The sequence below is a fragment of the Hippocampus comes genome, unplaced genomic scaffold, assembly GCF_001891065.2.
Source record: "Hippocampus comes isolate QL1 unplaced genomic scaffold, H_comes_QL1_v1.1 scaffold156, whole genome shotgun sequence".
Classification (NCBI taxonomy): domain Eukaryota; kingdom Metazoa; phylum Chordata; class Actinopteri; order Syngnathiformes; family Syngnathidae; genus Hippocampus; species Hippocampus comes.
Window position 1 is genome coordinate 2,149,905 of NW_017805744.1, and position 25,476 is coordinate 2,175,380.

The 25,476-nt window shown below is 41.5% G+C and overlaps 1 protein-coding gene across 3 annotated transcripts in view; it reads left to right on the forward strand.

The window, feature by feature from the left end:
- Window positions 1–13,498, forward strand: part of mid2 (midline 2) — a 105,570-nt gene extending 92,072 nt beyond the window's left edge. For all 3 annotated transcript variants that reach the window (XM_019883916.1, XM_019883918.1, XM_019883915.1), the window contains 2 exons: window positions 9,689–9,896; window positions 10,247–13,498. In XM_019883916.1, the coding sequence (XP_019739475.1) occupies window positions 9,689–9,896; window positions 10,247–10,679 (641 nt within the window). In that variant the 3' untranslated portion in view covers window positions 10,680–13,498. The remainder of the gene's footprint in view (window positions 1–9,688; window positions 9,897–10,246) is intronic.
- The last annotated feature ends 11,978 nt before the right edge of the window (window positions 13,499–25,476 follow it).

The following is a 25,476-nucleotide window of genomic DNA, read 5'->3' on the forward strand; positions in this document are numbered from 1 at the left end:
CCCCTTAGCTCAGTGTTGCAGCAACACTGGTCCTAGACTCCGCGTGCTGACCTACCTAAAACGGATAGTGAAGTAAAACATTTTTCACTTTAGGCTGACCTGACACGTGGTAGGCGGCAACCTCATTATAACAATGAATGGGCCGATCGACTGTGCATTGAGCGCGGCTTGCACCGTACTACCAAAGTAACCTCAACCTTATCTGATCTTGGAAAGGGCCGTAATTATTTGTGGGCCACAAAGAGAGAACTCTTGCTATATATAGCACAGTAGACAATATATATTTTAACAGTGACTAAATTGAAATGACAAATTGTTTCTGACATCAGAGGCATCTCGGGCATATTTGTACAGAAAGCATTTGGGCAATTAAAATTGGGCAACTAAAAACCTAAACCTCCTTTCTACTTTGGTCGATTTGATTTAATTTTGATTTAATTAATAAAATCAGTTTGATGTAATTTTTCCAAATCTAATTTCCCTCACAGATTGGATAAAGCACCTGTCACTTTGTGTTGTGTTTGAACCGTAATGATTTTATGAGCTTAGCTAAATTCAAAAAGCTTTTATACACTAAAGATTTTATTAGTTAAACAGCAGAGAAATTAATTCTGCTCTGTTATATAAAACAAATTAGTTTTCATTTTTTTAATTAAATCTGCAACTGTTGTTGATCACCTCTCAAACATTAACAGCCTTTTCAGCAATCATTGATTAATGGCAAATCAAGATGGTGATTTATGAAATGATTTCAAATCCAGAATGCGAGTTGAGTTCAAAGTGGTTCTAATTGTTCTTGATGTAGATGAAAGTCCATTACAGGCAATATATATATCTGCCTCACCCCTGTGTGAGATGCTGCTCTCTGTCATGTTCAGTTTCATTTTATTGATTCATTTATTTATTGGATTAGAGCGGCAATGCGACATGCGACCAGGGAACATTTTGAGGTGAAATTTGGACTATCTTCTACTTTCTGCCAATGATGTTCATCACTGTGCAGCCACAATAAGAAAAGCAAAGGTGGCGTACGTGTATACAATGCAAAAATATTGAGATGCATATCTCATCCTACAAAGACACTTTCAGTTCGACTACTTCCACTTTTGTAGAAACAGACAGGAAAATGCCCTATTATGTTCTAGCATGACAAAGCAAAGCCCATTTAGGCCTGCTCGGGTGAGTTCGACATCAAAGAACCTGAGCAGACCACATACAGTACCGCATACTTGATAATGCAGTTTTATGTTTTCAGCCTCATGCTTCTATTTACCCTATGATGTATTTTAGAATTCCCTTTTCAAATGTTCCCACAAAGAGGCCGTCACTGCGGCATCATTAAACACCCCTGGCAATAAAGGCTTCTTTTATTAGCATTATAACGGTTAGTCTTTGTTAAAATGGCCCCAGCGACGTGATTTACTTTTGGGCTCACATCGGTATATTTTATCATTTCCATCTTCTCAAAATGGACTTTGTGTCTAGTAATGTTGGTCCCATTAAAAAAAAAAAAAATCCATAGGATTTAAGACTATACTATATGTTATAGAGGCCAATAAAACACACTGCTTAATGTTGAGTGTGCTTCAGTAGCAAATGCAAATCAAATGGATGAGTCTTGTGAGTTGCAGTGTTTGTGCTGTATAGCCTTATAATAGGGGGAAATGATGTTTGTTTTAGGGTTTATTTTTAGATGTCCTCCGTGTAAATGTATCATGGACATATGGCACCATAAAAAAATGATGCCATTATCTTTTGAGTTTAAAAAAATGCACTCTTGTCTTTAATCACGGTTCATTAAGAGGCAATATGCATTGTTCAAGTGTAAACTTCAGTGACACAATTCACAATAAAAGTTCTCCAAATATAAAGAGGTGGCACAACTGTATTTCAATGGCTTGTTTTCTTCAAATTGGATTTTCTTCTCTCTCATTCTGGGTGTTAATCTCTTCACTTTCCTCCCTGGCACGATGTCCTCTGATCCTCTGGGCTTGGACATACGATCTTGTTATGCCCTTTTCTTCAGCTCATCTTTCCATTCTTGCAGCCATCTGTCACTTTAGCCTGGAGGAAACATTTTCCATGTCAGAACCTTGGGTTTTCTGGCAAAGTGATGGTTAGGAAAGTGTTTCAGTAGCTACTCTAAGATAGATTGTGAAATTCTGACTGACTGAAGAAATGTGCGGTAGATATTTTTTCGTCATACCCAAAGCTGCGATTTGATCCAATGTTGATATCAATCATCACTTCACTCGTCTTTTTTAACAGCATAGTTTGTGTTCTATTGTGTTAAAAACGCAAAAGGTGACCAGAATATGTTGTTGTTCGAGAGAGTGATGACCAACCAATCCTTCCATGACGTCGGGCTAATTGTCAGCTTTTCACTCTTGGAAAGCAGAAAAGCTGCGATCATTTGAACACCGCCAAGGCTTTCTAAAATGTCTTGTGATAGATTGTTTCCGGGTTTCACCCACTGGCTGTCTCGTGCAACACACTGGACTTGATTGAAACACTACCTAAAACCATGTTGTTGTTACACTCTAAAGGCTTTCACCGGCTTTTAGGTCACTGCAGACTCAAACGGTGAAACCTGATCATGGCCCAATGCAGCACCCTATACTATTGTTGATAAAAATTTTACTGCGCTTTTGGGTACTCACTGCTAAATGTGTCACAGCATCGTGAAGCATGTATGAATTAAGTATGACAAAGGGGAGGGTCGACAATTGTGACCTTTTACCGCTGTGACCCGTTTTTTCTCCATTTACCTCACACCGGCCTTGGTCCATCCATTCTCATCCGAAAGTGGCATGAGAAATTTCTAAATGGATGAGAAGAGTAAGAAGGTGGATGACATAAAGCGTGAGAGGAAAGTGCACTGAAGACACCAAATAGCTCTTTGCAGGGACGAGTGTCTGCAGATATGAGTGCCCTCAAGCTTCTGCTTTTTCGCCAGTCGAGTCCCCAGTCACCCGCACGGGTGAAGAAAATAAACTGGGCTACAGCATATGAGGTGTGTCAGAAACGTTCCAGGATTTGTGTCACGTACGATATATTTCAAATACAAAATAGGGCGCACCTGACAATTTGGTGGCAGAAACTAGATTCATCTTTTGACCAGCTAAAAGCAGCTCTAAGTTGAGGCGCGGATGAATTTGATCAAGGTGCAGGCAGACAGATTCTGCGCTCAGCAGACATGTGGTGGATGTCATCGTATTTCAGGGATGTGCAATTAAAATGCTTTTTCATCAGTGCTGCTGGGTGGCCCACATAGTACACTTCCTATCCACTCAGAGTGCACAGTGAATTTCCAAACGCGTCCCATATCCATCCATCCATCGATTATATGAACCGCTTAGCTTAACCTGTTTGACAAAAATGCTGTTTTAATTATGGGCAAAATACATTCTCTATTTATAAATATTTATTTCGTTTTTGATCATACATCAATGCATACATTTCACTGCATGTATAAACTATCCACTCTCTTCACCCAACAACAAAGTGTTTAAAGCAAACAACAAAATACCCGAATACTGTTTTTTTTTCTCAGTACGAAGGGCTCTCTCGCATGAAAAATAGCATTCAAGGACGCCACAAAATTTCAGAACAAAAAAAATGACATTAAATGCAAGAACTCATTTTGTACATTATTTTCCCCCAAATCAAGTTACTCACTGTTACTATTATTGTGATACTATAGTTGATGTGCATATCATTCCAAAGCCACAAAAAAATAAATAAAAATATTAGGCCTACTCACTTGTAGTTTAAGGTAGTAGAAGACCCGGTGTAAGTGCAACTAAAGCCAGATCTGCCATCTCGTGGCGACTGATGATATTACAACAGTCGACCCCTGCATATTGGCAGTTTGGAACCCGCGTATTCGCCGATTCACAGTTTTTTTGTTGTTGTTGTTCTGGGCACGAAAATAGGGTTGTACAAGTTTTTCACTTCCAAGTCAACCCCGTGAAGTCTTAACGCACTTTTCTTCTCTGCCACTTCATGCAGAGATTCTTTTGGGATTCTCTACAGCTCTGTAGTCACAACCAGCTTCATTTTTCCACATCTTCAGAACAGACCACCTTGAAAAAAGTCAAAGTCATGTTCTTCTCATCCAGGAACTGTCAGGTGTTCAGGCCACTGTGAGTAGGTGTGTTGTTATGGCTTTTGAATCAAGCAAATGTGCTCTTTGTCGATCTGATGGATTACTGTATAGTCTGGCCCACATGGGGGGGGGAACGCATCGTTTTTACTTACTTTGGATATGCAACCTTTATGACACCAATCCTGGAACTTGTCTGCCACACCTCGTATCACAAGGTAATGTTACTCATTATACCCTCACTTTCTCATTAGTGACATTTCACTTTTCTCTGATTGTAGCATGAACACATCCGAAAAACTCATCAGGAAAACATAAGAGTGATGTGAGGTTCTTTGCTATAATCGACTTCCATGATTATGCTCCATTTCAACCATTCCACAAAAGGAAAGCTGGAAACAAAATTACAGTCATCATTTTGGGGTTGAAATCACAATACTTTGGCCATGAAATTGAATTAAGCTAAGAATTGAGCTCGACACAACTTAATTAGAGCATCTGCTAATGGAACAAGAACCACTTTCATCCTGACACCTTTTTTTTCCCCACATCAGTCTGTCTATTAATGAGCAGACAGCCGACTCGTTTACTTTGTATCACAATAGAGAAATGTCCGGATTTAGACGGGTGTGGCCGCATCTCTGCAGCCTCGTGCTGAATGCTGCAGGTCAGTGGCTAGCCAGCCATGCAGAGCAGGAAGCTCACATTTTCATCACATCGAGCATGGATGCACACTTGGTGGAAATCCAATAATAGAGGATGTACATTTTTTTTTCCAGCTAGCAATCCGATTGTGAAGTCCAAAGCAACCTTCTTGATCATTTCACAAATGCACCTTTTTAATACATTGAAGTAAATCTTTAATCCTGTTTCTCGGACATTCCAAAATTACCAGGACTGTGAAAATATAATTGTTTATTACGTACAGTATTGTTTTAAGCATATACCATCAGAACATCTTTTCTTCGCTTTGCAGCCAACATGGAGTATATGTTGCGTAAGGAAATGTTCTATGTACATGCATGTGTAAATGTGTATAATTAGCAAATGCTGTGTAATTATGTAGAAAAAAAATTGTTGATCTTCAAGCATAAGATTGTTGTCGTTGAGAAAAATACCTGATTGTGTTTGTTTGCACGTGCATGTATGCCAATACAGTATGTGTGCCCTGGCCCCCAGATGTGAAACTTTACCTTAACTAAGCTTCATAAAATCACTAGTTAAGGTGCCTTTGGAGGGGGGGGCACACGTAGCTCTTTAGTTCCTCTCGGAGTCTGCGATAATGTTTACCCGGCATGATGCAGCATGCATCCCTGATGACATACGTCAAACTAACTCAAAGGCCTTTAGGTAAACAGTTGGTGGTTGCAAGGAGAAGAGCGGAGAGGAGATGGTGGCGACGGTTATGAGGTGTTGAGGGAGAGTACAAGACAAATATTTTATATTTCTGGCACGGATGCAAAATAGCATTCCTCAAAGACGTGGCGTGTGAGCTTATCGCAGTACTGCTGGTTTAAGTTTATCACGATCTGCTCTAGTTCTTTTTCAGAACATGAATTTGATTTCAACTGCGTTTTTTTAGGTTAAAGTCATTTTCAGTTAATGGGAAATGATTTTGTTTCCAAAATATATGGCACTGCAAGTTTTTCAACCCAGACCCAACGGAATGAAGTTGAATTGAAATTGCTTTTTGAATCCCACAATAGAGGCCCCTTTTGTTTATGTCCTATTTTCTCCATCATTCAGTCTTTTATGTGTTTAACAGTGAAGCCCTAGCAGTCTGGAACAATGCACTGCTTCAAGGCAGCCCCACAAAGAACAGCGATCACATGGGTAGACGGTTTGAAACGTCTTTAATTGGTGCGGCCTCACTGCAGAGTGAAAGCAAACTGCTGGATGCCACCATTTGATGCCAGAAGTTTGATATAAATGTGAACACGTGCTTTGCATCTGTCCTCAATAAATCAGAACGGACAAGTTTCGAGCTCGCTTTCACTTATTGGTTCCTTGGGGAATATCTTCACTACTCTTTTTCAGGTAGATAATTGTAACAATTAGCGACTAGTTGGAACCGAAAGCAGTTGAAGAACTTATTCAAAGACTTAATTCCAAATAAAATGCTATTCATGAGTAGATATGGTTTGGTCATACAAAATAAAAAATGAGAAAACGATTATATAAGATGCTACTTATAAGGAGGATAAAAGACAAACATAAACGCTCTGGTCGAGTAAAAATGGTAATTTTACCAAGTATAAAAAAAGACTAATACTGTCGAACCTTGTTACAACATACCTCGAGGGATATAGCGAATCGGTACGTTATAACGGTAGATCATAACCATTTCCAATAAAATGGCCTCCAACTATGCTGTATAATACAGTATGAACATTTATAGATGTAAAAACATGAACATGTAATACGGTATAAACATGTCAATTACAAATATGGGAATCCAGTATGAAGAAAAAAATATTTTAGTCGACATGAAACAAACAACTATAACGTGCCTACTTCAGCTCTGAAAACATTCAATCAGCAAATGAAACGTTCCTTCTCCAGTTCAGGATGTGCCGCGCCCCAAAGCCGTTTACGATCAGCTTTCAATCTGTTGGCCGAGAACTCTGCCATGTTTTTGTTGCTATTACGGATGATTGTCGAAATCGTCAACTTTGCCACTTTGTAGTCTCGGCTGAGCTTCGACTGGAAGACTCCCTTTCGAATGTGAGAGACAATTTCAGCCTTCACAGACAGCGAGATTTCCTCCTGTTGACCAGACGTGTTCTGAGAGCATGTGCGCCATGCCTGTGGAAGTATACCAATGGATGAGTTGATCTGTAGCGTTGCTGGGCTGCGCTGGTCATTTTGTTCGTAAACAAGGTCGCAGCGGCAATTGGCTTCCCACTGTTCATTGTAACGAAGGCCTTTTCACTACTTTATGGGAGAAATCTGGTTGTTATAATGAAGTTGACGTCATAAAGGTGTTTGTTGTAAGCAAAATCGGCAAATGGAAAATGAATGATGTGAAACCGGGACCCTCCTCGTTTTGCCCCCCGCGGCATCTTCGGTGTGACCTCAAGAGCGTCCGAGGCGCGCCCTTCGGGGGGATGAACAGGAAAAAAAAAAACAAATTTTCTTGCTAGACACAAAACACTGATACCAATCCATAAAGGGAGTAAGACGATGCAGCACTGCAAATAGCAAAGACATGGGAAAGATTCGGCGCCCTCCTGGTGTGGCCGCAGGTCTACTGACTTGGAGCTGATGGCCAGTTGCTCCTCGGTGCACACCTCCTCGTTCAACTCCTCCCTGTGCCGCCTTGGAGAAACAAAGCAAAACACAGGGAGAGCCAACTGGAATTGCACACACACAATTCAGAGTAGATCATCAGCATCACAACAATGAATGCAGCTTAACCATTGAACGATACAAACTTGCTCGAAACTTACTGGCACAGCTTCATGAACTCGTGTGTTTGATTTGTGCTGGTTCAACTCGCACGTGTGTTTGTCCTCACGTTTCTCCCCTCCAACCTCAGTCGGCCCAGGCTCTCAGGAGTCGTCCCTTGGAAAGGCATGACAGAGGGCCCCAGTGTTTGCAAGAGGCTGCGCTGGCAGCGATAAGCAGTTCAAAGAAGCGTGCGCATTAATGTAATTGGCTGCCAGCAGCACATTGGCCTCGTCCTCTCAAATCCACAAGCAGTTTCACTCAGCAGGCGGATTATTGGAGGGGAGTGTACGTGAGAGGATGAGATTGAGAGGACGGGGGGAAAGAGAGATGAGGGGAAGGACACAGAGAGCGAGGACGTCGGGAGCGAGGGGGGGCTCATTGTGTCTCATTAAGCCGTGGGAGGCTGAGGGAGCCAACCGGTGAGAGGTGTCAGAGTTAAATGTCAGGTCAAAGAGGGATGCAGCTGACCTCCGACCAGTTTACGGTGACAATCTTCAGCCCAAAATTATCCCCTCAACTCTTCCCCTCTAACTGTCGCTCACCTCGTTTGCGCTCTCCGTTTTTTTCCCCCCGTTTTGCCCAAATTGCTCGTATTATGTGAATACTTAAAACTGGAGCATTAACGAAATGTCACAAAGCTCGGAAGAGCAACGACCTGCGACAAGTTTGAACTGTCGACAAAAGCAAAAAACAAGAAAAAAAAAAGGTCCAGTATGTTTGTTTGTTTTTTAAGGTCGGAGGACTTGAAATGTTAAAATTTAAGGTTAGACAAAAATAAACTTGAAAAACTACAGGGAAGCGTATTGTTAACCATCCTGCCAAAAAAATCAGCTATTGCTTCTCAAACGCTGTGAGCATGTCCACTGAACGTATTGAAACCACGACCCTCAACGGTCACTCAAATCCCACTACTCCGATCTGAAAAGTAGACGTTAGAAATGTTCTTATGCCTCCACACCCCTGCACGTTTGAGCCAACAGAGCCAAAATCCAATCCAATCATGGTTTGATGCATTTTACTCATATGTACTTTGTGTTGCATTTCAGCTCCCAGACGTCATCTCCGCTTTGACATCTCACATGGAACTGCAGCAAAATGATAGCAGCATTTCCACCGTTCCGACTCCGCTCAAAGTTTCCTTTCTGCTAATTTTCAAGTCTGTATGATGGCAGGCACAGAGGAGGATGCTGGCTGCCTTCCTCCACTCTCACGAAATGTTTTCACAAAGGCTGCGAGAAGCTTTGAAGTTTCCACTGCGCTTTCCTTGTATTGCAAATAACTTTTCCCTTATGTCTCTCCTTGAGTTCCCTGCAAACACTTCTCAGCCCACTTTTTCTTCATAGCTCTCTTTTGTGCAGCTGCCGTCTTCATTTCTTCCCCCACAGCTCCTAGATTGTCCACACCATTGCGTGATAACAACAATAGACAAGATGGGAGTGGCTCTGCACTGTTACTCTCATGTTGACTTGGTGGCACAAGTGTGAATCGTCGCACTTGGTTTTTTTCCGCTGATGATAACAGTTCACCGGTTCTGAGAACTGATCTTCTATTGCATCAGGATTCAAGCAAGCAGGTCTCTGTAGATTCAGAAGATAATCGATGTTGGCACACGGCCGCTGATTGATCGATGTTCTTCTCTAACAGACTTTGGAACTTTGGAAGTTTCATCATTTGGATGTCTTTCAAACCAACACCAATGCATGAATTCATGAGTTCATCCATTCACTTTAAGACAAACAGTGACTTTTCCCAGGTCCCAAGTTACCAGGAATTGAACTACGATTTTAGCTATTCTGATGCAGGATCCCGAGTTCCCTCGATCCCTATCCCTCACAAACAGCAGTTCACTATACAGCACGGTTGGCAAAGGGCTGCTTTTGTCCAACCGAAGCTCCTCAACTCACTTTAAATTGTTTTCTTGGCACCAGAATGCCACCAGATGGCAGAACTGTTTGGCTTTACCCCAAAAACAGCATATGAGTTTTTCCTGCAAATAACAGATGTAGTTTTTGAAAAAGATCCACTAATAGGTAAAATTGTGACTGCTGGCCCGGGAATAGGCTCAGGGTCGTGATGGATTGTGCTGACAATAATCACCTTGTCATCAATCCAATTGTATTGGTGTTTCGGCAGGTCAGCCTTTCAAATTGGATCCCAAAACGGCGCACAAGAAGCTGCGTCTTTCCAACGACTGTCTCACCATGGAGAAGGACGAGAGCTCTCTGAAGAAGAGTCACACTCCCGAACGCTTTGGTGGAACGGGCTCATACGGGGCCGCCGGTAATGTGTTCATTGACAGCGGGTGTCACTACTGGGAGGTTCTGCTGGGAGCATCCACATGGTGAGAAACACACGCGCGCGCACACACACACCTTCACAAACATGATTATGAGTGCATTATATAAGCCTGCAAGGAGTTTTGATGAAGTGAAAAATCTTTCTTCTGGGAGTTTTAATCCAGGCTGTTACACAGGCGCGCATACACAGGAGCACAACAGCACCGTGTGTACTCTTACCCTAATTATATCCTTAGCACTAATTGGCTCTGAAGTAGACCACTTCCTGCAGGAAGGACCCAAAGGGCTGCCTTGTGTGTCCTCAGCATGAGGCATCTTGACTATGCAAGTAATTAAGGAGGACACTGATTTGAGATGGCGAATACATTCCAAAAATGTGCCTCTATCCCTGCAGGTATGCCATCGGCGTGTCTTATAAATCAGCCCCTAAAAATGAATGGAGTGGCAAAAACTCGTCGTCGTGGGTGTTCTCGCGCTGCAACAATAACTTTATGGTGCGCCACGACGGCAAGGATATGCTGGTGGAGGCCAGCCTGCAGCTGAGGCGTCTGGGTGTCCTGCTGGACTACGACAACAATTCGCTCTCCTTCTACGACGCCATGAACTCCCAGCACATTCATACCTTTGAAATCTCCTTCCTCCTGCCCGTCGTACCCACCTTCATGATCTGGAACAAGTCGGTCATGATCCTCTCAGGGCTTCCCGTGCCAGATTTTGTGGAGGGAATGTCTCTGGATCAGCAGGAGCAGCAGCAGCAACAGCAGCAGCAGATGGGCCTGTGCCGACAAGAGTCGCCCTATTTGACCGGGATGAAGTCCTGCCACTGAAGGCACGCAACGCTAAGGACAGTCCTATCCTTCCCAGTGGTGGACTGATCCATGTGGTCAGCGTGACTGCTGCATCTAGAGTGGACCTAATTACTTTCTACCGGATGTAGAAAAGTGTCAAAACGTACACACCGCTCGAGAAAATTATTCAGTCCTTAGGACCTTTAAAATCATACAACACCTTAATTATGCATCAGAGTTTGGAAAGTTGGAAACCTCAACGGAGCTGACATTAACAACCCAAACTCGCTCAGTACGTTTACATGGCATTCGAGAATGTTTTATTGTGTCCTTTTGTTGAAGTGTATCCCAATCACTGCAGTGCACAGTTGAAACTGAATTCTAACTAGATGTTCCATACTTGGAGGTTTTTTATTTCATTGCACCCATGCAAAGCTGCCATTGTAATGAAATAGTAAAAGAAAATTTTAAGAGTCCACCCACACATACAGCATAAAAATTTTCTTTTTGATTTTTGATAGTCTGACTGTAACATGACTGACATGCACGCAACAGTACACATTGTCTGTGCTCCAAGTCGTGACTCTCAATCAGTACTTGAATCCAAGTTAGCTTTGACTTTCCATTGCAAGTGACTAACCGGTTCTGTGTGAGTCACAATTAAAAAAAAAAAAAATCAAAAAGCTTTGCATGTTTGCACATGTTAACGTACTGACTGTAGAAGAGGGTTTGCTCTGTTGGTCAGCGTCATCTTTTCTTGACCTCTCGAGCTCTTCCTACTTGATTACTTTCTTCCAGACTTCAATCTAAGTCCAAGAGAGTGAAGGCAAGAGTTTCCGCATGGAACACTTGACTCTGGGGTCACTAAAATACATTTTGTCTTATAATCTACCCAAAACAACAAATATCACGGATCATGCATTGCTCCCTCAATCTACTGTAAATTCCTTGACTGGATGTGAGGAACTGACCCAAAAGGCTTGTTTGCATAAGAGGGTCAATTTTGCATTATCTGTCCTGTATAATAAGAGTTTTATTGAAAAAGACAAATGTTATTTATGACAGTTTACTTTGATTATTAACCATAACAAATCCACAAAACACTATTTAATAACACTTCCCCTCTATTGGTGTTTACTGTAAGTAGCTGCCGTGAAATCAATGGATCTTTATGGGAAAGTGTTAACTTGACTGTTCTCCACATTGCTACTTCCCAAAGGTATTATGTTGTGGTTTTTAATCACACAAAATATTGACAAAGTTGGTGTTTAAAAAAAAAACTTTATAATGATGATTGGGGAAGGAGGTAGATTTTACACTTGAACTGTCACATCATAGCATGATTGTGTTTTCCTGTCAAATGTCAGCTGACCAAACACGCACGCACACACAAATGTTGTTTTTTTTTGTTTTTTTTTTTTTTTTTTGTTTTGTTTTGTTTTTGAGGGTTGTCCTGTTCGTGATAATGCATGATAACACTGGTGGACCAGTGTTGGTTCAGTGAGTGATTTCATTAGCTCTGTCAAGTAGTACACATCTGTCAAATGCAAACTCAGCCACACATTTGCTCGCAATGATTTTAAAACCCATCTCTTGCCACCCATCCAGATCCAATTACCACATTGCATTTTGGAAGGTGAAAAATTCGCTTTTGAAGGTATAGATATCAGAATCACAACTCAAAAATCATCAAGTAGCTGCTGTTACTCATGTGTCAAATAAACATCCAGTATTGCTTCTCTCCTCCCTTACCAATGAAAAGTAGTCCAATACTTAAATTGTAGCACATGCATTGTTGTGGACTGGTTATGTCACTACCGGTATGTCTCGGTTTTGCTAGAATGACAATCAATAAAGCACAGACCTCCACAAAGGCCAAACAACCTTAGATATGCCAATCTGGCTCAATTTGTTGAAAAATCCTGATGTGCTGACAACTTTACCATACCAGCCTGATATGTGGGGGGGGGGGATATTGACACTGCAGATGGTGTCAGCTATTCTGTAAGACACACAACTCTCTCTCTCTCTCTCTCTCATATATATATATATCAGAGCCCCCCCAAATGAATTTGTTTAAGGTGGGTGTGGCATAACCTTTACCTTGGGTAGTGCGCTAATAAATGTAACTGTAAGGTAGAAGAATAAAGTAATGCTCGATAGCACAAAGATGAATATGAATGAAAGTTATATATGATTAATTATGCAGATTGGTGTACAATACATCATGTAATTCGGATTTGTGATTTCTAAATGATCTACTGAATGCAATGAGCCCTACTTAGCTACAATGCAACATTTTAATCCCAAAGAAAAGTACCGCTCTGCATAAAAATGTAATGTTTTCACTTGGCCTATACACCATGTCTCTAAGTATTGAAAAATAGGAAAAACGTTTGGGAACTAGCAAACAAACCAACAATGGGAATCAATCGGATTGGCTCATGTTTGGCCCAGGTAACAGCCTGCGTGCAGGCCCTCCACAACATACTACATACACATGTTGGACATAAAGGTCATATAATGCCATCAAAACAATACTGTGCTATAAATTACAATTTACAGATAAGTGAATGTGAATTTTTGCAAAAATGTGGTTCATTAAAAAGTATATGAATTTACATTGCAATACGTTTTGCACAAAGGCCTGTTAAATTTGTGCGAAAAAATGACTTGTGATTGAAAACACAAAGCACAGGTAAAATACGTACGCATTGTTCTTGCAGGAATGTTTCCAAATCGTCTTTGCAAGTGTGCTCGTCAAGTCAATGCATGACCTTGCCGTAGGTTCAAGAATTCCTCAACCATTTGAGTTGCTTGGCATATGGTGAATTTTAGTTTTGGAGTGTGTTGCCCCCAAAAGAAAAAAAATGCCACAAAATGTCAATCGTCTTGCATATGAAATAGTTTGCATTGCTATTTTCTTACTGTTACAAGTCAACACAGTGAAATATTTTCAGTGAATGATTTTCAGTACTGACCCCTTGCAGTGCAGTGTAAAACCCTACAGAGCAGGAGTGTCCAAACTCGGTCCTCAAGGGCCGCTGTCCTCCCTGTTTTCCAGCTCTCCCAGGAGCAACAAACCTGATTCAAATAATCAGTATCGTTCTAATGCTGCTTCAGGGCTCGCCGATGAGCTGATCATCTCAGGTGTGTTGCAGCCGGGAGAGATGGAAAACAGGCAGGACAGTGGCCCTCCAGGCCCGGAGCGGGACGTGCCTGCTATAGAGACATTGCAATAGCTTCTCCTTCTTTTGCTTTTGGGTAACTTGGGAAGTCATTTTTTGTACAACTAGGAAGAAGCACTTTCTTCTGCTGTTGGCATTTTATGAAACAGCACACAACAAGCAGGGCTGGGATTTGGGAAATTAGCCAGAGAGGAAAATAAAATAATCGATGGATTGGGAGGGGAATGTATATTAGATACAGTTGTATATTCTACAGTACGCTATATATAAACCAATGTTATTTATGTGAATTTAAGTCCAATTAAATGTCTGATCCCAAGAAAAGTATTGTGGTTTTGTGTGTGCGTGTGTGCGCGCGCTGCTTCAGCAATTCAGCCGTCCTTCCTTGATGATGTCATCGTCAAATAATGTGACAGCCATCCACCTATGTAAAGGAGACCAGTTTGTCTCTGGTGATGTCATCATCGCCAAACATAACAGCCATATGACACTGCAGGCAGCATGACAACAAAAAAATGCTGCTCCGTCCGGCTCGTCAAAACGCTGTGAAGCTCAGCCAAATTTGGCGAACTGAGTCCGGCTAAATGGAGGACAACATTGATAAACATGCAGACAAGGTGCATGTCAGGTCACAATTTAAACATTCCCACGTGCCGCTCAGTGGAGAGTGTCAACCGCAATGGCTCAAGAAGGAGCAAAACATGGCCGCCTACCTGAAATGTCTGGAGGTGGACTACAGAAAACTTTTGATGGAAAACTGCGAAATCCACAAACTTATGGAGGCCAACGAGAAGATTTTCTTAAAAACCAAGGCTGAGCTGTGCAAAACCAATCTGGAGCTGGAGAAGGTAAGACTTGCCAAAGATCACCTCACGTTAGAGATGGCAGAAAAGGAGTCGTGCTGGAATCGAGACAAATACAGGCTGCTCAAAGAGAGGGAAGCTCTGCTGAATGAAATGAGTCAAATGGTGGAGGATATCAAGCACTTGACCCTCAAGTACATGGTAAGAGCTCACCAATTTACACTACTGACAAGAAGTTGGGGGATATTTGGCTTTTCAGGTGAAATTTATGGAAAATGTAAAATGGTCACGCTACATTGATATTATGTCATGAAAGTAGACATTGAAGTAGAAGGATGCACTGGTGGTTTCCTCGTCTCAAACAATTCACTGAAACAAAAGTTAGTAACAATGGTGGGTGCACCACAACAAAAAATGTCAGCATCTCAATAACTCGTCGTGGGCCCTTGCGCATCAATTACAGCCTGACAACGACCTCTCATGCTGTTCACAAGTCGACTAATTCTCTGCTGAGGCATGACTTCCACGCTTCGTGAAGGGCAGCCCTCAGGTCATTGACATTCTGGGGTGCAGAGTTTCGAGCCTCGACGCGGCAGCTCACATGATCCCACAGGTTGTCAAAAGGGATTCAAGTCTGGAGAAAGTGCAGGCCGTCTCATTTGAGGTCCACCAGTCTCCCAACAGCCGTTCCCTGGTGATGTGACCTCGATGAACTGGAGAATTGTCGTCCATGAAGATGAAATTGGGCCCGTATTGTTCACGGCATTAATAATGTCAGTCAGGTCGGATGGGCTTGCCACAAAGTGGAGGGAAGTTCTCACCTCCCTTAAACGTGCCTGGACTTGAGTGGCATTCGTCAGCCGGTTTCTCAGAGCATTGTTCACAATGTAACGGCCATCAACATGGGATGTGGCCAAAGGTCCACTCCTACATCTTTCTGTGACTCTTCCGGTCTCTTGGTATCTCTGTTGCAACCAGCTGTTGACACTCTGTGACACTCTGAGCTCAGTGGCCACTTTCGTCTGAGAATCTCATGTTTGACCCATCACAATGGCAACGTATCGTTGATCCTTTGTTCGGTGTCGTCTTGGTCTCATTATGTCAAAATGTGAACAGCATGGTGAGGATGACTGTTTTATCACCAGCCCCAATCGAACCGAGACATTTATTGGTTGATTCAAGGATCAAACACCTGTTCTGAATTTTGCCGTTGAGCTTCTCATTTGAGAACTTGTGCAAAAAGTACTGAAACATTTAACAGTTGGACTTGTACATTCAAAAGCTTTGAGAAGGTCACATTAAGTTCACCTTGTAAAGGTTTGAATGCATTTTAGGCTCGTCCTGAAATTTCACCTGAAAGCCAAATAGCCCGAACTTTTTGTGAATAGTGTATATTTAAAAGTAACGTAAAACCCTGAATGATGTGCTGTCTGTTTTCAGGAGCTTGTAGTCAGAACGTTAGAAGGTGACAATACGCTCAAGGTGAAGGAAGAGGGCAAAGACAAGGAAAAGAAGGACAAGAAGTGCTCTTTATTTGGAAGGATGATGAACCGTTTTATCTCAAAAACAACTCTTTAACGACACCAGGACAAAAGCTTGTGTGACGCTACCCCCTGTGCCTTAGAGGGTCAACTGAGTGACTCAAATGCAACACAAGTGGGCTCCTGATGGCACACCACTGGACCTGTGGTGTGCAAGCATACAGCAACTAAACTTGGACAAAAGTAACTAGAACTGGCTGCTACAATCAAGAGGATGTGAAAATGGAGGAAACTGTGGAGCATCTCCATCAGCTTCCATTCATCTGCAAAGACTTTGGACAATTTTTTTGAGGATCATTTGAAAAGTCAGAGGTCACTGGAGATAGATCTGGTTCATCCCAGATTGGTATGATGGGGTGAGGTCCATTCAAGCCCCACCTTTACGGACCTTGCTTTGCACATTGGTGCACAGTCGTTCTGGATGAGGGAAGACCATTCCTCAGACCCGGGCACAGGGATACTCTGATATATGTTCGAATACGAGTACTTCTGATTACTCACAGAGACGTGATAAATATATTATGTCTTGCAATTGTGATGATTTTTTTAAAATATATTAATCACATATTGTTAAGAAAAAAAAACGTTATTTTTAATGTGACCCAGGTTTCAACCCTATGTGAGACTTTTTCGGGTCACAACTTGTCATTACTGATGTTTTGACATCAAACTGCACGATTTTCTAAGTCTTGCCACACATTTCACTTCAATGGCGCCTGTACCACAAAGCATCTCAAAAAATGGCAAGGACATTGAAGTGATAAATGATCACACCATTGCTTACTTCTCTTTTCTTGATGTGCCGCCTCCTCCGCAGCTTGTGACGGTAACGTGGTTAGCTCAGCCGGGGCCGAGCAGCGCAAAGCAAAGTGGGACATGCAGATTGTAATCTACAGACGCCGTAAGTCTTTTCATCTTGTGTTTACCTGAATGGTTCTCCAGATGGCTGAAATGGCTCCCACGTCGCACCATATCAAGCTGGTAAAGTCTTATTAGCGTCATATTATTGGAGCCTTCAAAAGAGCCACGCCTGGCTCGCGAGCCATAGGTACCCGACCCCTGTTTTAAATGATAGTGTGCATTTGAAACAATTATCTTAAGTTGGTTAAAGACTCACCACAGAGCTAAAACATTATGGAAGCCTTTGTAAAATATATTCCATGAGGTTTATTCCACTCCTTCCTGTGGTTTCCCTACCTCCCATCTTTTTCAAGAAGACTTGCTGCGTAGGAGGAGACCATGTGGTTCTCCTCACGCTGCTTCATGTCAATACACCCCCTCGTCTACCTTTCATGTCCTATAAATAGCCAATGCTCCCAATTGTAATCACCAAAAAAACCCGCTTGTGATTCTTCGTGCCTGTTTGCTGTGTTTCTGGCTGCACCGACTGCACAAATTAACAGTCCTAACATTGGTGGACAGTTGTTTAGACTGTAGGAGATGAATCAAAGATGTGAGTGAAGAATGGACACAAGATTAACTGGACTTCGTTCATTTGGCACGTACTTGGCAAAGGTTGTTTTTCAGATTTTTCTATGTGCAATATATATGAACACTTCACTTCACAACCAAAGCAGTGATAATATGTCGTCTATACGTCCCCATGTGTGATGCATTCATAAATCATGTGTCTTAACTCATGGATTGGCAAAATCCCTTTCAGCAGGCTACAGATGGAATGCATTCTACCATTTTTATTCTGCCAAACGAGAATGTTTTCATTGTGACTCAAACAGCAAAAAAAAAAAAAAAGTAAATTCCTTTATTCGCAATTTTATTGTAATGCACAAAGGCTGATCAAAACAATCCTTCTTACCTTAGAGCTTTTGTGCTTGGCAGAGATAACACCCTGTGTTTACACACGCTGACAAAATTGTTGATACGCTAAGTTTAAAGACAGGAACCCCACAAATAATATATTCCGTGTTTGGCTTTCATTTGGAGCAAAGTTTTGGAATGCAACAGAAAATAGACTACCTGTAGTCCATTGCATCAGAAGGGAAGAGGGAGTTGTCAAACTGAATCCTGATAAATTCATGTTTTGTAACTGCGTGAATTAGGAATAAAACAAAAACAGTTTTTTGTTTTGTTTTTTTAATTGGAAAAAAAAATAATTCGGTTTTATACTATGCAGAGATTCAAGACTCCCTGTGCTAGATGCAAAGTGATCCTCCAACATGCTGTATTCAACCCTCTTCCATTTTTCACAGTGTCCTTTTCATGGAATCCTTTTTTTTTTCTTTTTTTTTAATGAATTGAATCACCACAGACCTTATGTAATTTGCCAAAAATCTCCACTTTAATTTTATATGTCCCAAAGACATTCTCCCATGAGCTTTGTGGCTTGCCAATAGGTTTTCCTTGACCAGAAGGGTACCGATATTCTAGCAGCTCTACAAGTGTGATTCTTATTCATCATTATTTCCAAAATATTCATTAAAAAAATGATTTTAGTGAGTTTGAAACGCTGAACCAAACTCGACACTCTTTTTGCAGTGCATTATTGGTCCTCAAAGCCAATTTTAGTTCAGACATGATGTTCCACAAATTGAGTGGGGTTGAATTATTGTATGAAGAAGGCTCATTTGAACTTGATTAAACTCACAACATTTTATTGATTTCTTAGCAAGTTTCAAGCTAAATCATTCATAATTTTTTTTTTACAGATGCTGTAATATTACTATATTTTTTTATTTAAAAACACAGTACATCGCATTTAGTCATTCTCTGTTTGACATACTAAATCTGAGAGGTAGTCCAAACCGTAATTTCCCCTCTTAATGTCCTTTAACTCACGCTGTGGAAAAATAACACTGATGGTTGACCGTCATAAGTCCAGGTCAACGTTTAAACATTTGCCAAGTGAAGGTCAACAGAGTCAAAGTGCAGAACATGATCAGACATCACCACCTCTTGTATTCCTGCACAAACTATAACGTCAGTATCCTGACCCACACAATGCATTGAGCGTATTTTCCATACGTTTTCCAAAAACAGGCTTTCTGTGCGACATCCTGGATGCCAGCGGATGTTGAGACTATTCTGAGGTTGGTGAGTCCCTGAGGAGCAAAAGTCCATCATGTTACATGGCCTTATGTTTCAGTCAAAGTCAAGCAGCTTCCTCTCGTTAAATGCTGACGTCCGTATTAACTTTCGCCTGCAGTCACCTGCGCCTCTTTGGCCTTTATTCCTCAGATGTCTCGCATCGGAAAATCTGCACAGCCGGTACACACACTGCAACATTTCGGTGCTTTCATTCTTCTTTAGATGGCATATCAAGTTAATGATGCATTTGGGTTTGACAGTCCATTGTTCAGTATACTGTAAAGTCACGGATGCCGTTACAGATGAATCTAGAAAACGCTTTATTTACAGTTGGACGTTGATGAAGGCAACAACTTACAGTGCTGCAAAGAAGGTTTTTCGTGATGCAAGACCCAAATTTAGATCAGTCGGCTTAGTCTGGTGTCTGCACATATTATTATAAATGATGATCAAAGCAGACATCGGCCTATGCGCAAGCCAAATTTTGTGTTCCCTCCGGCCAAATGGTGCTTTAAGACCGGCGCAGTCTGGAGAGTCTTATGCATTTAGTACAAGCGCAAAAGAGAAAGGTCATTTTTCAGTTCAATAAGCTGAATGTAATAATTGATGTAAAATGTTCATATATATATATATATATATATATTGTCACTGATAGTTGCCACGACAAAAGCTTGTTACTCCAGTGTGGTGACGACTTGGAAAACACACCAGTAAAAATGATTAAAACACGGCCCAGGCTGATCGATCACTGTAAATTGTCCCTAGGTGTGAGTGTGAGCGCGGATGGTTGTTCGATTCTGTGTGCCCTGCGATTGGCTGGCAACCGGTTCAGGGTGTACCCCGCCTACTGCCCGAAGACGGCTAGGAGAGGCTCCAGCACCCCCCGTGACCCTTGTGAGGATAAAGCGGGACAGAAAATGGATGGATGAATGGATGTTCATATATTTTCTACGGAAATTAAGATAAGATAAGATAACCTTTATTTCTCCCACACTGGGGAAATTTGCAGTCTACAGCAGCAAAATTGGGGGGGGGGACGGATAAAGTGTTTCATTGCACAAAATAAATGTTTCAGAAAATAACTACACAGTTCAATATAAGTGCAATATAAAATAAACCATTAGCAATATATTTGTAGAATAAATATAATAAATAATAAACAGCAATATCATAGAAAACACAGCGTAAGGTGGCTGTGCTATTTACAATGGTTACAGGTTTTCACGCATGTTTATTCAGCAGCCTGACTTATTGCCATTAAGCAGTGATTCTCCATTCCCTTCACAATAAGGTAGACACTTACGCAACTCAACTCAACTGTATTGATAGAGCACTTTCAAACAGCCATCGCTGCATACAAAGTGCTGTACCTGGAGCAACTAACATATATACAACAATAAAGCAATAAATCAGTAACAAAGATGGTCGAAGGCACCAAACAGTAAAACTAAGATCAAATCTGAGTCATGCTGAGTCAAATGCCAAAGAATACAAGTGAGTTGGGTTTTAAAGATGGGCAGCGAGGGGGCTTGCCGAATGTTCAGTGGGAGGTCATTCCAGAGAGACTGCCAACTGTGCAGCATAAGAAAAAGCAACAGGTGGCACTATAACCTCTGTATTTACTCCAGTGTGGATGAAATCAAGGTACATTTCCTGTTCATGAACTGCTATCCCCTGCTTCCAACTGATCTGAATGAGTCATGTTTTAGCTGTCATGGAGAGAGATTTATGCTCAGATGATGGATTTAAAGGTCATGTTAGTATCCATTTAAATAAACCTCTGCACTCTTCACTTCAATTTCTGAGAAACTTGTAGACTGTGATCTATTTTTCAGGGTTTTTTTTTTTTTTTGGTTTGTTTGTTTGTTTGTGCAAAAAAGTCAAAAAAGTCATATGCATGAGGCAAAATGACTTATTTCGACCCTAACTGCTTAGGAATCATAATGGAATTGAATGCATGCTCAAGGATGTTGTCGCACGGCATGTCTGCCATGTTATTTTAGATTTACTTTTTGTCTTTTTCGTCCAGTTTGCATCGCAATTTGAGCTGCGGTGAAAAAGTGCAGCTCGCTGTCCTCGTGTGCTTTTTGAAGCTTGCTGTGTGGCAAATGGCCTGCGACTGAGTCAGTCAGGTAGTAGCCCAACTCTCACCGAAAGTCAACTGAGATTGTCTGTAATTACCTTAGTGAGGACAAAACACTATTAATAAAACGATGATTGGATGTCGTAGTTTGAACGTTATGTATTTTTTTTTTCAATCAAACGAGTCACAGCGTAGTCAGGTTTGTAAGGTGATGTTCAAAGTCAGTCTGCTGAAGTTTAGATTTGTAAGGTAGGACATCAAGAAAGACAACTGAAGAGAACGTTTAGCGGCAAGATGACTTAACTTTTCAAGAACCTTGTACTTTACTGACATGATATTCGACGGTGGCGGGGTTGGCCGGCCGTGATGGCCAGGAACACCCCGCAAATACATCGGCCATTTGAGAAAATTAACATTTTCCTGTAATTCCCGACGGCCACCTGATCCTTGACTATTCTCTTTTGCACTCTCGCTGCTTTACATGACCTCTCCTGAACATGAGGGCCTCCCACCGCTTGGATTACAGACCTGAAGTGTTCAAGTCAGAAGGGTGTCAGATATAAACGGTGTTGGAGGTGGATGCAAGGTAAGTAAGTCATCTCAGGGGAACTGATTCCTGAGCTGATATAGAGCCAAAAATAATAATTTCCTTTTTTTGCTGTAATTCAGACTCAGAGCACCTTCATCGTTATCTGATTTGATACCTGAACTCAATCTGCAGGTGTCACACAAAGTACAAGGCTACCTTTTTTACCCTCCTCTCTCCGAGAGTTGTATTACTTGTAAATATGCAAATATGCAAATTTCTCTTCTTTTCTAGTAGCTATTCTCATGCCACACATTTTACATGGACATAAAAAAAAACTGACAGTCTGAAAAACAGGCTTAATATTAACCATAGATGTATTTCCACACCAGGGCATAAGCAACTAAGCCGACTCATACACTGAACTTGTCCGTGAATACGGTATAGGACCACCACCCCCCACGCCCCCCAATAGTAACGCTGGTGCTATAAAAATATTTTTAAGATGATAATGATTATAAGTCCCTCTTAAAACCTGCTTTTACCGAGTCTACAATCTAGTCTCCTTTTCACCAAGTTTGCAGAACGCCCAGTGAGGCATAGTGCATAGACCAAATCCACCAACACACTGAACTAGACCATTGCCCCCGGTGCCTGTTTTTACGCCGAGTGCAGATTACTGTCTGATACCAAATTTTATGATGAGTCGGGGACAAGGCAACTCCGTGCGCCGGAACGCCCAGATAGGCGCAACACCTCCTCAAACATGCTAGACTATATAGACTTGAACTAGTAGGAATATGAAGCAATGCCCATTTTTACGCCGAGCACACGTGTGCCGTCGACCAAAATCGGGCCCAACATTTCAAGATACAAAATCAGCCATCGTAAGTCATCTATGGCGTGATAAATCATCCTGTGCATGCTCAATGAATCCCTTTGTCTCTGCTTCTCCTAGAATGCGCAAAACAAACAAATCGGGACCAAAGAACATACGGCGTAAAATTAGTAAAACCAATAATAAATCTGCACTGAATGGATGTAAAAGTTTGGTCGACATTTTCAAATGCACCCCTGTATGAAGTTGATATGTCATTAAATATTCCAACTATTTGTTCTCATGACAGTGAATGTACATGGATAAAATGTTGACCCAGATAGTAATGCCGGCCCCTTCGTGTTATTTGTTGTACGGTAGTGTTGTCCACTAAACTTGCTTCTCATTGCTGCTGCTTCTGAGCTGCCCAAAATACATCTAATTCTCTTTTAATTCACCATGAATGCGTCATCAACTCCCTGTAGGAAAATAACATCTTAAACATCTGGAGTGCAAGTCTGGGTTACTGTGACTCACTGCGCTAAGAGTGCAGCAAATGTCTCCTGTATGAGAAGAGTTGATGTCGGTGCAAAATGTAAGAATGCTCTCTCTCGTGGATAGGACATGGCTGGACGCGTGCAAGGGTGGGGTAGAAAGGATGAAAAGCACAAATGATGTTGGTCAAAAAATATTTTTAGCAGCAGTGTTGTGTCTGCACTGTTCTATAATTTAAAGATGCGCCCTCAAAGAGATCAATAAATAAGTGCGTTTACTCACGGCTAATATTTCATTCCTCCTTCCATCTTCCCTCATGGGAGAAAGAAAACCTGAAAGAACTTGAAGATGTGGTTTGCCAGGATATCCAATCAATCTTTTATGTGAAGATACATTTAAAATATGACTTTGTCTACCTCTAGTCACGTTCAAGTGAGGCGGCTTCATTTGGCACCTTACGATACGCTTCCCTGATACCAAGTCCGGTCATAGAGATCCCCGAGCCAGCCTGCTTTAGATGTCGCCCTCTTCCAACTCACCTGATTCAGGATCTTTATGAGGCTTCTCAGAGCTTGCTGAAGCAGTGATCATTTGAATCAGGCTTGTTGGAGGACAGAGACGTCTAAACCAGGCTAGATGGTGGATCTTGAGGACTGGATTCGGGCACAGACACAAACAACTGCTTTGACCTGCTATACAAACAGAGTAAAGAGATTATCTCTGATTGTTTTTCTGTTTGTGGAAGTAAAATGGCCCGTGTTTCTATTTGCACATGCTGCAAGCACAAAAATTAAGCATTACATAAAGTCTCATTAAAATCCACAAGCGATGCCTTTATGCATGCAATCTAGAGATGGCGCCTCTGTTATAGTATTCACATTAAAGGATACATCATAAAATTGAACTTATCAACTTGATTTATAATTTGTATTTGATAATTCATCAGCTTTTTTTTCACTCATGTATTAAGTAGGTATCAGTTTTATATACTTTTTTGTTTTATTTTTAATCATCTGTACTCACTGTACTGTCTTATGGTTTTATTACATTTGATAGATTAATTTTATTAATCAAAATGACAATAAAATGACATCTATTATCAATATTGTACACAACTATGAACAAATGATCCACCCTCAAAATCAGCAGCTCCCCAAATTCACTTACTGTATTTTCTGACTGCCTTTATGGACCATTACTGCCACCTAGTGAAAATAATATCCACATGGACATTGTTTGTGTGTCCTGTTCAAGTGCACTAATGAAAGGATCAAAGTGTGACGAATACAAAAGGTTGCTTCTGCTGAAGTACTTTTTTTTTCATCTGCTGGTAATATATTCAAATCAGGGTTGCTACTTTGGGATGAAGTTTCTGAAGATACATGCCCGACCGAGCGTGTAACAATTTCATATCAAGGTGACTTGAAAGGTGGAAAATAGAATAATAATGTCATGATATTTAAGACGGGTGGCTCGGTGATCCAGTAGTTAGCGCGTCGACCTCACAGTACAGAGGTGTAGGATTCGAATCGGGCTTCCTGTGTGGAGTTTGTATGTTGTCTCCGTGCCCGTGTGGGTTTTTCTCTGGGCACTCCGGTTTCCTCCCACATTCCAAAAACATGCATAGCAGGTTAACGCTCTAAATTGTCTCTCGGTGTGAGTGTAAGCGCGGATGGTTGTACGTCTCTGTGTGCCCTGCGATTTGCTGGCAACCGGTTCGGGGTGTACCCCGCCTACTGCTGGGATAGGCTCCAGCACCCCCCGCGACCCTTGTGAGGATAAAGCGGATCGCAAAATGGATGGATGAATGATATTTAAGACATTAAAATAAACAACAGTCATGTAAATGTGATCTCTAAGTAATTATTTTCAGCCTCTTACTGACGCATGGCTCACTTATTGTCAACATTTGTACACCTGTCGTCACCCATGATTCACTTGGCCTGACTTTTTGTCTTTGCGCCCCGCAATTGGCTGTTGACGAGTCAACGGTGTGTCCTGCCTCTCACCCAAAGTCAGCTGGGATAGGCTACAGCTCACCGGTGAACCTTATGAGGCCAAGAGCTGAGGGCAATGAACGGTTGCATCATACATTGTGTCATCAACATGACACTTGGTCAACTTGTTTTCCTATTCAGACATAATTATTCCTTCAGTCTACTTTGTACCAAAGACTAAAAATGATCCAATTGTAGTTGAACGCAGTTGCAAATATCTGAAGGCTACAATGGAAATCTGTAAAAGGGACTTTGCCCAAGAGAGAGAGATGCACTGATGTTTTCTAAATTTTTGTGGTTTCAATGTGTACCTTACCATAACACTTTGTCACTGACACGTT